Source organism: Mixophyes fleayi, chromosome 4 (assembly GCF_038048845.1).
Source record: "Mixophyes fleayi isolate aMixFle1 chromosome 4, aMixFle1.hap1, whole genome shotgun sequence".
In the NCBI taxonomy this organism is placed as follows: domain Eukaryota; kingdom Metazoa; phylum Chordata; class Amphibia; order Anura; family Limnodynastidae; genus Mixophyes; species Mixophyes fleayi.
In genome coordinates, this window is record NC_134405.1 from 210,880,856 (window position 1) to 210,898,527 (window position 17,672).

At 39.4% G+C, this 17,672-nt stretch overlaps 1 protein-coding gene across 12 annotated transcripts in view; it reads left to right on the plus strand.

Moving 5' to 3' along the window:
* Positions 1-17,672, plus strand: part of MYBPC1 (myosin binding protein C1) — a 114,273-nt gene that overhangs the window by 84,790 nt on the left and 11,811 nt on the right. For all 12 annotated transcript variants that reach the window (XM_075209254.1, XM_075209256.1, XM_075209255.1 and 9 more), the window contains 3 exons: positions 6,573-6,740; positions 9,986-10,074; positions 14,030-14,225. In XM_075209254.1, the coding sequence (XP_075065355.1) occupies positions 6,573-6,740; positions 9,986-10,074; positions 14,030-14,225 (453 nt within the window). The remainder of the gene's footprint in view (positions 1-6,572; positions 6,741-9,985; positions 10,075-14,029; positions 14,226-17,672) is intronic.

The following is a 17,672-nucleotide window of genomic DNA, read 5'->3' on the forward strand; positions in this document are numbered from 1 at the left end:
CCTCATCATTTATATAGCGCCATTAATTCCGCAGCACTGTACAGAGAACTCATTCACATCAGTCCCTGCCCAATTGGAGCTTACAGTATAAATTCCCTAATATAGACACACACACACACACACACACACACACACAGACAGACAGACAGACAGAGAGGAAGAGACTAGGGTTAATTTTGATAGCAGCCAATTAACCTACCAGTATGTTATTGGAGTGTGGGAAGAAACCGGAGCACCCGGAGGCAGTCCATGCAAACACAGGGAGAACATACAAACTTCACACAGAAAAGGCCATGGTCAGGAATCGAACTCATGACCCCAGTGCTGTGAGGCAGAAGTGCTAACCACTAGGCCACTGTGCTGCCCAATTTTAAGCGTAGAGTGGCATTCCATAATTCCATAATTCAGGAAGATAAGTAGGTGTGAAGTGTTCTAAGGAATTAGCTCTAGGATAAATTGAGTTAAATTGAAATCTTCTGTCTGAGACTATATCGAAATGTAATTGATGGCATCTAAATAAATGCTAAATGAAGAGAGAGGTCAAGGATTTAGCAGTGGGTTACTTGGTCAGAGGAACAAAATGGGCTATCGAAATGAAACAATCAACAGTGACCCAGATAGTATTATGTCCATCTGAAATGGGTAGTTCAACGACAAAAATCCATAGAAATATGGTCCAAGGTTTACTGGATAATGTAAGAGGCATGAGTTGACCAGATGGAAGGTTCCTAGGAGACTTATGTGTAGCACAGATCTCACAGGACAAAACAAATTATTTTACATCATGTATCACTGATGGCCCCCAGACTGAACGGGATAGCTATTTCAATGTTTTAGAAATACCAGGAATGAAGTTCAGAAAAAACAGCTTTTCTAAGACCTCCAGGGACAAACAAGAGTTGGTCTTGAACAAAAGACAATTTAGTATAGAGATCTTGAGTGAGACCTGCTAAAATGAATGATGATGTGAATGAGTTCTCTGTACAGCGCTGCGGAATTAGTGGCGCTATATAAATAAATGATGATGATGATGATGATGATGAATTATAGGTAGATTCCTAGTGCTAGGATATTGTCTAGAAAAGAAACATCAGGATAAGGCATCGGCTTTGAGGTTTTTTGAGCCAGGTCTGAAGGTAACAATAAAATTAAAGTGAGTGAAGACCAATGCACAATGTGCTAGTCTGGAATTTAACTGTTTCGCAAACTCAATAAATAACAGATTTTTATGGTTGATATAGATGGTAATACTATGATTGGCTCCTTGTAGCCAATGTCTCCATTCTTTAAAGGCCCATTTGATAGCAAGGAGTTCACAATTGCCAACGTCATAGTTGGATTCAGCCAAAGGAAACTTGGGATCTAACCTCTTGTCAGTAGGATCCACTTGTGAGAGGATAGCTCCAGCATCCACATCAGAAGGGTCAGCCTTGATGATGAAATTCCAGATTGGGATGACAAAGCACTGGAGCAGAGATGAATGCTTTTTTTATGGCAGCGAAAGCTTGCAGAGCTTGAATAAAGTCACAGCCTGAATTTCTCACAGGTACTCGGATGTCCCCAGGACTTGAGCTCAGCATAGTAAGAATTTATTCAGGACGCCAGGTAGTGATGATGTAGGAGACTCGTGAAACTGAGAGAAAACACCATATGGTAAACAAGAGGAACTGAAGGAAATGCAAATGATTGATTCAGGCAGCATACTTGAGTAAATTGAGACAAGCTGAAGTCATCACAGGAAGTGAGCAAGAAAAGTCCAGGAAACAAGCCAAAGGGTCGAGACGGGCAGCAGACAAAAGAATGAGCAGCAAGTAATTCATTAATATATAGACAGCAGCAGCAGGAAAACGAGGTGCAGGCACAATGCTTTAACTGCCAGAGAGGCTAAATAGTCTTTGCAATTATAAGTACTGTAGGCAAATCATGGGGCTCCTAGAGATGTGAGCCCCCCCCCTCCGCTAAAGTGGATGGAGAAAGCGCACTGGGTGCCTAGCAACACCCGGGACAGAAGAGTCACAACGAGCTGTCGCGAGTAGCACAATGGCTCAGGAATACAAGTATGCTCTAATTATATATTACTTACCGTATATAGACAGACAGATCACACTGCAGGATATGCACATATGTGCAATATCAAGTCCCATCATAATTTACAACTATTAACACTATAATAATTAGTATCCGCCCCCATTCCGCCCTTCAAGTCATAGGCAGTCAGAAGTGTCATTTGCGTTTGGATGTAATTGTGTTCACTGGTGTAAAATCCATGTCTGAGCGTGCACAGAGCAATTTCGCACAAGATACGTCAAGCAATGGGACTTACCACCAAAGATGAATCGGGCCCTATATGTTTAATTTGTCATAATAGTGCTTTCATTTTCACTGATGATTCTGTCTCTGTCTCATAAAAATAAACAGTATAATATAAAGATGGTAATTGTGCACGGTGCTGGAAGACATTGAAGAACTCCGTGTCAGGAAATCTAGTACATCCAAAAATGCAACAGATGAATCAATAAAAACTGATATGGGAAAGCTCTAATCATTTGCTATACAATTAGAGACCTTTACCTGAATATAAAAAGTACAGAAATACAGAATTATATTAAGAATCTGATTTTCGTTGATTTGTATATATGAAGATACATTTGCCCAGGTTACCCCTTTGTTGCTTATCCCTTGAAGGTACAGCACACTGAACAGTTAAGTCAGACTCACTAGATCAGATATCACATATGCTTATACAGGAAATATATTTTGAATAGAAATACATTTCAATAAAAAAATTTTTTTTAAAAAAACAAAACAAATCTATATTTTAATCACCAGGGAGGTATTTTCTCAATGTCACAAAATCTTATCCTACGTAGATAAGAGACAATGGAAATACTTAGTACAATATACAACTAATCCAGCTGTCCATTTTATTATACAGTCTAGTTTACTACATAGTCTAACCCTTAATGTCCAGAATATACTGCCTATGTCCAGCATTTACTATTTCCTGTCCAGCATATACATTCCAATATCTATTATATTACCTTCATGTTGTGCTTTGTTTGTAGGATTGACATTGTTTCCCTGTTGCGCACCCCATTAACATATATTAGCTGAACACACAATGCAAAATCTCTTAACACCTGATAGAGTATAGGAAGCTTTTTACATATGTATTTGTCAATGACACAAGATGCCTTTTTATTTGGGATACAGTTCTAAGATGAAGGTTGATAAACTCACCTACAGGACAGGTTATAGGTACACAAACAATTTCATCATATGAATTATAATAGATTGAATTGAGGTTTAGAATTATGAGTAACATGGGCTATAGTTGACCACAGAAAAGTTTCCGATGAATCATGTATATATATCGAATATATACTTTGTGTAGCACCCAAATTATTTTTAGTTTACATAGATTATAGTTGAGGAAGGATAAAACCCCAATAAGTTGTTGAGATGATCTACCCATAAAAGAATTTGTCACATTAGAAGTGCCATGAATAAAATAGAAGTACTCTGAAACTGTTCCACCATCCCTTGCAAATAACAACAAATAATATAGCTTCTATTCATGTGTATGCTGCAAATCATCAGTTGCTTTTGCTTGCTATTGCTTATTTTAAAATATGTTCTTCAGCGATGAAGCCCTATAAAACCAAAGTTGGACATTGCAACATGAAGATGACTATGGATTAGTATGAAATCCATAGTGTGCAAGATATTGGAAAATATCATTGTAGAATTTCGTAGTTCCAGAATTCAAGTACCTTTTTCATTGGATCTTTGGTTTCTTCCATTTTTCCATTCTACAATATTATGTGGATCGTGCGTCGATTAATTTCTACGGCCAGTACACTCCGTCTGCTCTTACATGTGTTGGATATCTACAATCAATTTTAACTCAAGATTGGAAATATCCTAAAGACCAGGAAGCAGATGATGCTCTCAATAAAAGAAGTGATCCATGATGTCCAGAATAAATATGAAGAATTAGCATAACATACAGCAGAAAAGTCTATTTTACTTCATCTCTTTGTGTTTCTTTCTTGCGTGTATATATTTGTTTAACAAATACTCATATACAACCATCTCATACATGTGTCTCAACAACATGTCAGACAGGCAGGTGCATAGTGCGCCACATAATGTGTCAAGACTTGCGTGGTCTGGACTAGATTATACCTCCCCATCTTCCCTTGTCAAACATCATGTACAACAGTAGAAGAGTGGAGGAGCATATGTGACAAGGGGTGAGTGCCAAGGGCATATGTGACATATGCCACCCCCCTCACTCCCCCCTTGACACATATGCCACCCACCATTCTCCCATTGCCATATGTTCCCAAACCTCGCCCACCCTACTGGTTGCTACCTGCTGCAATATACAGTGGATGTGGGCTCTGGTCTTCAGAGCAGTTCCCACTGTTCCTGTTCCATGTGGGAAGATTCTAGAGCAGAGCACCCTGAATTGGGACAAAGCTCAGACTGTCTCTGCAGTCAGAACAGTCTGTAGGCAGAGTCCCCCCAAACTGTGACCTTCCCTCCAAAATTGGGACAGTTGACACTGTGCTGCTCTTTCCTAACTTTTCCTGCACCTACAGGTAGTACTACTTGGCCAGATCCTGGAATGTAGGGACTCTGTAAGGAAAAGGGATAAGTACTACTCACCTTCTGGAAAGCTGAGCAATAGCTGAGTGCTCTAGGCTTCCTTCCCCACAATCAACCCTGACCCAATAAATTAATAGCATCCACATTTAATAAATAGGCCACCTTTCCCCATCATCACATTACATCTAATACAACATTGCATTACTAGCCCCAACAATATATTAGTATCCCTACTAAACCCATATTAAATTAGTAGCATCCACATTATGGAGAAGAGAGCCCATATGAAATAGCTCCCAGCAGCTACATTATATGAATAACTCCCATATTATATTAATAGCCCCCAATAGCCTTTACTTAACATTAATACCCTCACTATATTACATTAATACCCCAACTTCCCAACACTTACCTGATTTACAGAGCTTGAATCCTGCTTTCTGCACAGCATACATGGGTTACTGTGAAAAGGACGAAATGTGCTGTAGCATGGAGGGACGCTGGCCCATGTGGAAGGGGGAGAAGAGGTTAAGCAAGAGGGAAGGAGAAGAGAGAGACAGGATGGGAGGGAGGGAAAGAAACACAGAAGAAGGAAAGTTGCTACAACAGAGAGGAGGAAAGGAACAGGAGGATACCAAGTCATACCATCAGGGAAGAGGAGCGAATCAGCCCCTTGTTTTGACCATCTCTGTACCTGACCCTGTCCTAAGCTATCAGACAGGAAGATGAGCCAGCCAGGGAAGGGACTGATGTAAGCCAGAGTGCATTTATTATGGTGGCTGGTCCTTGGGTAGGGGCCAGCCACCAGGAACACACCAATGCCAGGGCCAGCCACTATAGGTCAGGGTTAACCCTGAGAAGTCTGCACCAGCCAGACCATAGCCTCAGTCCGTCTTACAGTATGCCAGCCAACAAACAACTTTTAAAAATGGGGTAAAATTACCAAAAAAAGAACTAAAGAAAAAAGTGGCAATGGCAGCCAGCCAGCAAAGCTGTTGGTTCTGAAACCATCAGCCTCCCTTTTACCTGGTTGCCCCTCCTGCCCCTATTATAATCGGCAGCTTTATATCTATAGATTTAAAGCTGCTAGAAGCAGGTAATGGAGATTAAAATACAAAAAGATTAGTTCACATATTACTACTAATAGATCATTAAATATTTACAGTATTTCAGTATAAATTATCAGATATCAGAAACAAGCAATTGCATACAGTAATTGACGTTCTACTTACACACTAAGGCAGATAAGATTCATTTAGCAGCAAGTACAAACATTGTATTACAAGTTGCAGTGTATGAAAGTAGAGTAAACACTTAGGTGCAGCATAAAAGGTTCATATGTTTATTGAAGTAGTGAAAACCACAAAATAAAACAAATCATAATTAATTTTCTTTTGGAACCACAAATGTTTAGCAAATATAGTAAAACAAAAAAGCAAGTAATGTATATGTTTTTGATCATTGCAATACTATGACTTAATACAATATATACAGATGCAACATACTTTGGGGTAGATTCAATTAGCCGTGTTGTTCTAAAGAGCAACGCGGCCTGCGCATTATTATCGTTACTATGGTAATTTCTCCATGGATTTTTGCTTGTAGCTCATAGAGCTGCAAGCAAAAATCAGCGTAGAAATTACCGTAGTAACTATAATAATGCGCAGGCCAAGGTGTTTCTAAAGAACAACGCGGCTAATTTAATCTACCCCTTTGAATATTATACAAAACACAGAAACCAGAAATAATACAGCAACAATGATTTGTTAACATATTACATATAAACATTATCAAGCTGACTAAATCACTGAATAAATGCATTAATAGACCTGCAAATACAGAAATGAGGCATGCATTGTGATACAGTTTTTGCAATTAAGATTTAGCAAGAGACAATATTTATTTTTCAGGTGTGTCAGCTATTGTGTTAATCCCATATTTGCTCCTTTTTTTCCCAGCGGAACAGTGGATAGTAGCAAATCCCGAACTGACAGATAAAACAAGATTCACAATTACTGGGCTGCCAACTGGTTCTAAGATCTTTGTTAGAGTGAAAGCAGTGAATGCCGCAGGTCCAAGTGATCCACGAATACATCCCCAACCAATTCTGGTAAAGGAGGTTATAGGTAAATCTTAAATACTGTTTATACACTGTGAATTTATATTAAGTATTGTACAGTGATTATTGTGATTCTTTAAATATGTTGAAAACATGATTTAGTTGAGTTAGACAAACAAAATTAACACTACTATATTTTAAATGGCCACCTGCATTTAGGTCAACTTCCCACATGAAGTACATTTTCATAAAAAACGCAATTGCAATTCACATGTGAAAATGCATATAAAAGCTATGCATTTGTGTATGCATCTGTAATGTAGTTTACATGCTGAATATACCCATTGTTAATATGTGCTAGACACATTCACATGCATTTACTAATGTGTACAGAACATAAGCAGTACAGAGCTTTTCCCATTCATTCCCAAAGCCCATTCATTACAACAGGGTTTTCAGCAGATTTACTTGTGATACCTAAGGGAAATATCTTTAATTTGTAATATAAATGGAAATCCAAGTCAGATCTTCTTTTGGTTCAAAATAAAATCAGAACCATATCATCTTCTTTTCATCCAAAGGGGAATCCAAACCAGGGGGTAAATGTATCAAGGTGCGATTTTGCAAATCCAGCAATTTTCTCGGGAGAGTTGAAACTCGCAGATGTATGAAGCTGAGATTTCATGCAAAATCGCCAGAGTTGTGCTTCTGTCAAAATCGCTATTTGCAAAATCGCTAGAGATCAAACTCCCGACTGTTTGCCACTGCAGCTATACAAGTCTCAAATGTATGAAGCTGCGATTAAGCAAACTCAAGAGAGTGTGCTTTAAAACACGCCAGATATAACACTCTGCTTGCTAGCAGTGTGTTGTATAAACACATCACTGTTACATTGCCTGTCATACAGCTACTGGAGCTCCGGCAGCTGTTAAAACTGTAAAGAATAGATAAAAGTTTTAAAAAAAAGAAGCTGTGGGGCCCCCCCTCTATTTAGTCTTAACCTTAGTGCTGCCAGACTACTGTAGGTTCCATGAAAATCGGGGGGAAAATTTTGCGTGGGGTCCCCCCTATTTTCACGGTACCAACACTAGGCAAACCAGCCGGGGTTGGAGGCACTATAGCAGGGGGACACGCGGCAGGGGTCCCCCTGCCATAATGACTAACCAACCCCAGGCTGTTCAGCGCTGGGCTGAATTCCCTAGGGAGTGGGGTCTGCCAAAAAAAACGAGCGGGCCCCCCCCTAGGGACACCAAGCCCAGTGCTGATAGCACTAGGGCTCTTCCTACACCCCTGGGCGGTGGGTGTAGGGTAATAACGGCGATAAATTGTTAACAAAACAAACAGGCGCCATTTTGTTTTGTGGAACTACAAGTCCCAGCCAGCCAGGTTGCCCTAAATAGTGTGGGCATGCTCTGCTTGTATAACTACAAGCACCAGCATACCCATGGCAGCCAGGGCATGTTGGCACTTGGAGAACCACAAGTGCCAACATGCCCTGACACCCAGGGCTGGCTGGGACCTGTAGTTCCACAAAAGAAAATGTTTACAAATCCACAACACCCTCGTTAAAACCACTAACATTTAATAAAAAAATAAACCCACAATAAATACAGTAAACACCCTCATTTACACCACATAATTTTATTAAAAATAATAAATCCCCAATATACTCACCAATGAAGTTTTCTTCTGTTGTCATCCAAAAATGACTGTCATCAAAGTCCAAAATAAATTTGTAATTTTCAAAGTCCATGCTTGACAAAGTCCAAAATAAATTTGTAATTCCAAATGTGATCCCATAGATATTATTTGAGTTTTTAAATTACAATGAAGCAAGCCGCGTCCAAAAAATCTTGCTGTAAACAAACACAGAAGCATATATGAACACAAACCGTTTGCTACTTTCTGCCAGTTCTGTAAAAAGCAATAGATGGCAATTTCATTTAATTAATGGATAAGGGCAAAACATTGCTAAACTCAAAATACACAGTTACATATGCAAGTCCTCCCTATTGTCTTTTTCTGGGCAATAGTAGTTAGAAAGCAAGCAAAATGTGTGACAAAGCTAGGGTTAATTTTGCAGACAGAAAAAGAAGATTCTTAGGGGCATATTCAATTGTTGAATATCCCTGCGGCGTTAAAACGATTACCGTTATTACGGTAATAGTAAGCTGGATTTTAGCTCGCGGCTCAGGGAGCTGCGAGCTGAAATCCAGCGAGAAAACTACCGTAATAACGGTTTTTACGCGAGCTATTACCGTAATAATAGTAATAGTGCACAGAGCACGAGATTTTCTGCGTTTCCGCCAACAATTGAATATGCCCCTTAAAGATATTAAATCTAGTTGGAGCTTGTTTATTGGAGACAAATGGCAAAATGCTGCACATGTTGGCATGGAGAACGTGCACTGCACAGTATTAGCTGCGCCCATTCAATATAATGTGAATCGGAGGTAGTCAGCATATCGATGCTGACTACCATGACAACATTTACCCCGACATAATGACTCCAAAGGTGTGATGCATCTGAGTGGGCCTGGAGCATTATGAGCAGCTACAAGAACTGGTATTCAGTCGTTTGTGTGAAATAAATGTTCTCCATCTGTAGTTACAAGTTGAAATTCAGATTTTTATAAACTTTGTTGCAGCATGTATGTTTCCATAATAAGTCTAATCTAGAATGCATTTAGCCATTTCTTTGATTATTTATAAACTTTTATTGTAACTGAAAAGTTGAAAACTGGTATATGAAATGGTAACACTAACAGAGCCACTAAACCTATGCAATTTTGAATAGAATGGTGCTGTTTTTATCCTGCATTCTGACCTTAATGTTGAAACAGTATCTAAAATATTTGACCTTCTTTTTCTGCCTCACTATGTTGTCTTGTGTGGAGTCACGTATATGGGGTTTCCCCAAGTGGATACAAATTGCTCAAAGGATTAGGTACAAATATTAAAGTGCAGTTTGTTTGTGTAAATACCCAGGGAACAACATAAACAAATAACAAGACAATATTATATTATAAAATATTAGAAAATTACACACATAAGATTACCTGCTAGCTAATCCCCTGTTGGTAGTTACCCTGTGTGGAACTTAGTCTCCAGCCTGAGACTCTCCAGTGATATTGAGTTGTGAAAGATTGTGGTGCTATTGCAAGTTAACGCCGGTATCTCCTTGCCATGGGTTTGTTCCTGAATAAATTCACAATAACCTTAAGTCAAAATGTAACCAATAAAATCTGGTGGTTTTGTATTTTTATCTTGCTAACACATTCTGTATGCTAATTGTATTGATTGTTTCTTTAGTGCCTCCAAAGATTCGCCTTCCCCGACATCTAAAACAAACCTACATCCGAAGAGTAGGAGAGGCTGTAAACCTTGTAATACCTTTCCAGGTAACAACTCTTACAGTAATAAGGATTTGCTCTGTGTACAACACTGTAAAGCTCAGTGATTTATTTATTGTCTATAGCAGTGGTTCCCAAACTTTTGCAGTTCCCATCACCCTTAGAGTCTCCATAATTTTTTCAAGGCACCCCTCCAAAATAATTACCGAGCAGTCCCGTTTCATAAGTAGTCCAAAAAATGTAATAAGTATTTAGGTCAGGACAGAAATACTTATTTAGTTGTATGCAAAAATAATGCACATAAATCCAAGGGAAAATAATATTTTTATATATATTTTTCAATTATATTTCTGTCAAATAATAATTTACAGCTAACTCACACTGTGCCCTCCTGCACCCACACACTGTGCCCCCTGCATCCACACACTCTGTGCCCCCTGCATTCACGCACTCTGTGCCCCCTGAATCCACACACTCTGTGGCCCCTGCATCCACACACTCTGTGGCCCCTGCATCCACACACTCTGTGGCCCCTGCATCCACACACTCTTTGGCCCTCTGCATCCACACACTCTGTGGTCCCTGCATCCACACACTCTGTGGTCCCTGCATCCACTCACTCTGTCCCCTCTGCATCCACTCACTCTGTCCCCTCTGCATCCACTCACTCTGCCCCCTCTGCATCCACTCACTCTGCCCCCTCTGCATCCTCACTCTGCCCCCTCTGCATCCCCTATGCATCCTCACTCTGCCCCCTCTGCATCCTCACTCTGCCCCACCTTCATTCTTTTGCCCCTCCATTGCTGTTTCCTATCACCATTCCCCTGTTTCTTTACTTACAATACTTGACCTTCTTTCTTCTATTTCTTCTGTCTTTTCTTCTGTTTTCTTACCAATTCGGCGGTACCCGGGACCCAGCATCCTCTCTCCTGCCGCTTTTCATTGAATGTCGGGCGTGATGACGTCACACCCGACATTCAGTGAGAAGCGAGGAGGGAGGAGGATGCTGGGTCCCGGGCACCGACGAATTGGTAAGTTTTTTTTGTTGTTGTTTTTCTTTTTCTCTTCCTGTCCACGTCACCCCTGTGACAGCACCGTGGCACCCCTGGGAGCCGCGGCGCACACTTTGGGAACCGCGGGTCTATAGACAGGAGGAGAGCATTTCCAGACCATGACCATACTTCTAATTTACATAAAACTACATCAATTAAAATGAATACATGGAGATAAATGTGTAAACGTGAACTGATTTTATACAGGTTTCTATGAATTCAGGTTGCTTTTAAACAACAAGAAAAGCCTATTCTGCAATGTTGGTAGCTGTGCTGTGAGGTGCAAATAACCTTTATTGCAGTTTAATAATTACAAATCTATATTAGGGAGACAGCAGACATAATTATGCAGAGAATTATACAATGTTATAATATTTGCACAGGGAGAGAATTGCCTCACAGTGTATCGAGATAGACTGCACCTACTGCAAGAGTAACTTGTCTTGCAAGTAGCAGATGCTTTCCTGTGACACATACATTCTATAACACAGATGAGATACACTGAGACAAGAAATACAGACACTGCGCTCACACAGAAATGCAATCACTCAGTTGGCACAGAAATGCAGACACTCCACTAACAGAAATGCAGAAGCTCCGCTAACAGAAATGCAGATGCTCCGCTAACACAGAAATGCAGACGCTCCTCTAACGCAGAAATGCAGATGCTCCGCTAACAGAAATGCAAACATTGTATTGGCACAGAAATATTATATACTGCATTAACACAGAAAACTGTGTCCAATACAGAAATACACAAACGCATGGAAGATTAAAAAAAACCATATCTCAACCATTTGCTATTCTATCCCTCCTTCAGTACTTAACCCATCCATGGGGTTATCCACCTCCTCACAGGGTTCCACATTAAGCCTACCCTTTTCTCTCTTGAGAGTTACAAGAGGGGAGCTGGCTGCTGCATCAATGTAAGATTGGAGCTTGCCATGGGATTTATAATCCACACACATCGTTAGACCAAGAGCTATTACAGTGTGTGTAACTCTCAACAGTGTAAGCCTTACAAACACCACTAAACTCTTATATTACACTGCGACTCCCACTCTATGCATCAGACATGCCAAACTCAAATGACACTGAGGGCTTAATTTACTAAGCTGCGGGTTTGAAAAAGTGGGGATATTGCCTATAGCAGCCAATCAGATTCTAGCTTTCATTTATTCAGTGCTTTCTACAAAATGACAGCTAGAATCTGATTGGTTGCTATAGGCAACATCCCCACTTTTTCAAACCCGCAGCTTAGTAAATCTAGCCCTGAAGGTTGTAATTAGGAGGACCAGAATAGTCCTTTAGGTGGCTTCACATATTCTATTACAAGAAATCATCCATTTAATATGAGATTGGAGGTTAACAAGCCTCATATTATGACTACATTTGTAATTTAAATTATTGAAATGTATCCACAGTTTTAAATAAAAGCACCAGAAACTAGCCAAAAAGCAAAACAATGTAAGTCAGTTCTCCATTAATATGATATAAAACAGTTGAAAGGCTCTTTACATACAACCATAAATACAGCACTAAATCTACATTAATTACTAGACCCCTACACATTACAGTTTATTACCCACTCTCTACAAAAATAAGCATGTATACTATGTACTCCTAACCACACAAACCACTAAAGCCCACATTACATTACTCCCCACTGTCCACAGTAATACTTACATAAAATAATACGCCCCACACAAATGTCACTAAATCCATTACAGTATCTCCATTCCTGGCAACACTAATATATACTCCACAAAACCTTACAAAGTACACAATGCCCTCATGCATTTTCAATAATACTCCTACACATTATGTTACACATAGTCCATCAGTCCATAAACTAATATTTTTGAACACGCAGCTAATCAGACGAACATTAGACTAATATTACTATAGATAGTTATATCAGCCAGACTCACCTTACACTACAATGCACACATAATATATTACTATATTACAACCACAAAGATGGCTTTTCCTCCACAAACCTATATATCAGAATTATATCTACAGTATGCCATTCAAACATTACATAGCACAAGCAGTGGAAACAATTCTATTATCAAAATTTGTCGCTGTCCATGTTCTTAGCATCTCTCATTTCTAACCAACTGCTCTGTCATTTAACATTCATAACCCTTCAGTTCTGCTGCCTCAATCCCACATTCACACACCCATCTAAACCACTCGTGACTGCCAAGGACAATGACCACCAAGGGCTAGATTTACTAAGCTGCGGGTTTGAAAAAGTGGGGATGTTGCCTATAGCAACCAATCAGATTCTAGCTTTCATTTATTTAGTACCTTCTACAAAATGACAACTAGAATCTGATTGGTTGCTATAGGCAACATCCCCACTTTTTCAAACCCGCAGCTTAGTAAATCTAGCCCCAAGTCTTTTCCGCAGATGCTACTTTGTAGCAAGGTTTACTTTGCCCCTACAAATTTTCAGTAAAACAAAAAAATAAACGTTATTTTATACAGAGGGTGTTATTTGTTTGTGCGTTATAATAGTGGGGTGTGCCAATGTAGAATTAAATATCATCTCTGCACTGCAAAGCATCAGGCTAATAGGCAACTTTAAATCTGAAAACTATCAGAAGAATATTTAATTTTTCTCAGCAATAGATTTTTATCACAGCATCATTCAAACTTCAAAGAATTACAATTTTATTTTTCAAGAAAAATATTGAAGAAGCCTCGTAACTTTTTCTCCTAAAAATAAGTAGTTTTTCAAAAATAATAATGTTTCTTTTATGCATTCTGTATTGCCAAGTACTTAGAACGTTCTAAGCTGATTATTATTTTATTTTTTTTATTAATACTTTCTTAAAACTTCCATGCTGGATGATCTTAGCAGTGAAAAGAATTAATATATAGGAACCAAAAAGAAGTGATATTTTGGAGTAATACATTAGTTTTTCTCATTTTTCTCCTAGGGAAAACCCAGACCCAAAGTATCCTGGAAAAAGAATGGATCGCATGTAGACAAAACACAAATAAGTATCCGCAACAGTGAATGTGACACCATCCTTTTCATCCGGAAAGCAGAGAAAAGTCATTCTGGAAAATATGACTTGAAGGTGAAAGTTGAGAACCTCCAAGATAAGGCATCAATCTACATTCAGATTGTTGGTATGCATCATTGTGTTGCATGAAATAAACAATTCTCTGTATAGCTAACTAAGCAAGACAGATTCCAGGTAACACACCTTGAAGAATGATCTAAGTGGTTAGAAATACTGTATGCTACATTGAGCACATTGTAGATGCTTACTTTGTGATTTTAATTCTGTTAAACAAGAATCTGTTTGGCAAGTGTAATTTACAGTCCACTTTACTGAAAAGGCATAAAACAAACTAGCATTCTTCCACTTATTAAGAGTAGAGATGTTCACTGACCCCCCTGTTTTGGTTTTGGATCTGGATTAACTTTGTGTTTTTGTTTTGGAAAAAGCGCCTTGTGTGTTTTGGTTTTGGATCAAAACCATTCTATTTTTAGAAAAAATAGCTAAAATATGATAAAATCACATAATTTTGTTCTTTTCTTGTTCCTACATTATTATTAACCTCAATAACACTAATTTCCAGTCATATCCAGTCAATGTTGAACACCACACAGGTCCCAATATTATTTTTATACACTTTCGGAGAAAGATTGCAGCGAGCTGGCTGGATGCTAAGTGAAAGAGCAATGACACAAACACATGGCAGTTCATAGCACATATAGGAAACATTGTCACACAGCAGTGGCAGAAAAGAAAAATGGTGCAAGATGGAATTGTCCTTGGGCCCTTCCACCCAGTATATGTAAGATATTGAAAAGGACATGTACAGTTTAACAAAGCAAGTGCTCGAGCAACAAGGAGTGCAACTTTTATGGCTGAAGTGCTTGGTTTGTTAGGGCCCCCACAAAACAAGCTAACAATGGGCTTAAGGCACCTAAGCAAACAGTGCTGTTAATGAACTCTACTGTGGCAAGTCATGCACCAGTGGAAGCAGTTCTTGCCAGTGATAAGAAGAAGGCCATTGTCATGCCTGGGCATAAGACCTCTTAAGTGTGGAAATATTTTTACACAATTCCTAACAACAGTTGTCCAGCCATTTGTAGCATTGTAAAGCCACAGTCAGTAGAAGTAGGGACCTTAACCATCTAGGAATCTCATTCATGTTACGCCATTGAAGCGAGTTCATGGAAAGCATTTGTGAAAATCAGATGCTACAAAATAACAACAAGCAGTCCAGCATCAGCTACCTTCCTTCTCTCAGCTAGATCTCAGAACCTGCAATCTACACCCCCAACACCTTCATCATCAATATCCTAACAAGTGATCAGAGTTAGTCCTGTATTCAAGTTGCTAAGGCGAGTTGACTCCTCTTATCCAGGACTCCTCAGAAGAATTCTTGAGCGTTAGGCCCACTGCTGCTGCTCCTGCTGCTGGGGATGGATCTTCAAACCAGAAGCAGACCAAGAAGAAGACTACTAGTAGTTTACAACAACTGACTGTTAAACAATCCTTTGGAAGAGGAAGCAAGTATGGCAATTGTCAACCAGTCGCACAGCGGTACACAGGCACCATGGCGACTATACTAGTATTAGATCTGCCTCCAATATCCACCATTAATGCAGCAGGAACAAGACAGTTAATTGAGGTCCTTTGTCCCCCGTTACCAAATTCCATCTCAACACCATTTTACTATACAAGCAATTCCTCACCTGTACCAGGAGGTTACAAAAAAGAAAATTATTGAGCTACAAAATGCCATTCTACCCACTGTACAGTTAACCACAGATATTGGGACAAGCGGAACTGGAAAATCTAAAGATTATATGACTGTGACAGCCCACTGGGTTGGTAAATCGCCTTCAGCAGAAGAAACAGCAGCAGCATCTAACAAGCAACTCCAGATCTTTCAGAGGCAGGTTACTCTGTGTATCATCTGCTTCACTAAGAGGCATATTATTATTATTATTATCGTAGATTTGTAAGGCGCCAGAGTGCTCCACTGCGCCGTACAGTAGGGAAGACAAGGACATACATAAAACAGGATATATGTTAAACAAGAACAGGCAAGTCAGACAAAATGAATGGAGGCATGAAAACAAAGGGTATGGAGGACTTTGCTCATTAGAGAGATTACATTCTAAAGGGAAGAGGGCACAGCTGAAACAAAAGGAGCGAGTGTGGCTCAGAGTGGAGATTGGGATAGTTGTGAGGGTGCATTATTGTCAATAGTGTTATCGAGCATAAGGTCACCTCTAAAAAAAGAGATGGGTTTTCAAAGAACATCTGTCACGTAGCCGTGAATATAAACCTACCTTCTGGTATTGGCGCCGAAATATTTAGGATAATTTTTGGCATTCTGCAACAACATTTCGGAGAATGCAGCAGCTGCAAGAAGAATAAAATTTAGGGGGAATGTACTTTAGTCCAGCGCAGTGGAGAATACTTTTCGTGTTGTGCAAGGTGCTGAAACCACTCAAAGTAGTAACCTGTGAAGAGAGTGCAGACACTGTTAGCTTGAGTCAAGTGATTCCCCTAATTAGACATTTTCAAAAGCAGCTAGAGAAATTGAAGGAGGAAATGAAACAAAGTAATTCCGCTAATTATGTTGGACTTGTAGATTAAGTAAGAGTTATCAAGATATTGAAATCAGATCATTACATTTTGGCAACTGTGCTTAAGCCTAGGTTTAAGAACTATGTCTTCTCTTTCTTTCCAACTGACCCAGATCTCAAGAGATGCAATGAGCTCCTGGTCAGCAAGCTGGAAGTTCAAGTGGTACATGACACAATGACGTCTCCTCCTTCAGTTTCTCTGGAAATTGCTGCTAGGAAAAAACTTAGCTTTCCCAAGATACCCAGTGGTGATGCAGATGAGTCTGCACAACATTTTGACATTTGGTCTGGTGTAAAAGAATTGTCCAAAAATCATGACTACTCTGCCGTAAAATGAGTTACAAATTCCATGAGGAAGGCCATTACCGGAAATTACATCAAAGTACACTGACTTCTGTGATGGTGGATTCCAGTGGGGATAAATTAGTATTGTTTGAGGATGATGTACACACTGATGAGGGTGAATATGATGACAGTGTAGATTGCAGGTGCTGAGATCTAGCTGAGAGAAGGGAGCTAGCTGATCCTGGTATGCTTGGTAATATTGGGTAGAATGGCATGTTGGCAATTTTATGTTTTTCCTACAGTAATCTTTCACCTTTATTAGAGAGGTGTTTTTTCTTTAAAAGGGTACAAGCTTTTTATTTACATTTTTGTTTCCCTGACTTAAAACCACTATGCACTTGAACATAGGCTTTAGCACATGAGGTAGAGGGATTAGTATGATCATGACTGATACTGGAGAGTGACAAGAACAATGTGACTGAAGACTGGAGAGTGACAAGGACACTGCCACTCCTCCTGTTTCTGTATGAGTTATGGCACAGTAAAATGTCACTGGAGACTTTTAAAAACACCGCCAACCGTATTATTTCTATTACAGCAATGCCAATTAGCAATGAAGGAATGGAGCTCTCCTGTTTGTGTGGTAGCTATATAAGACAATACAATGTGACTGCAGA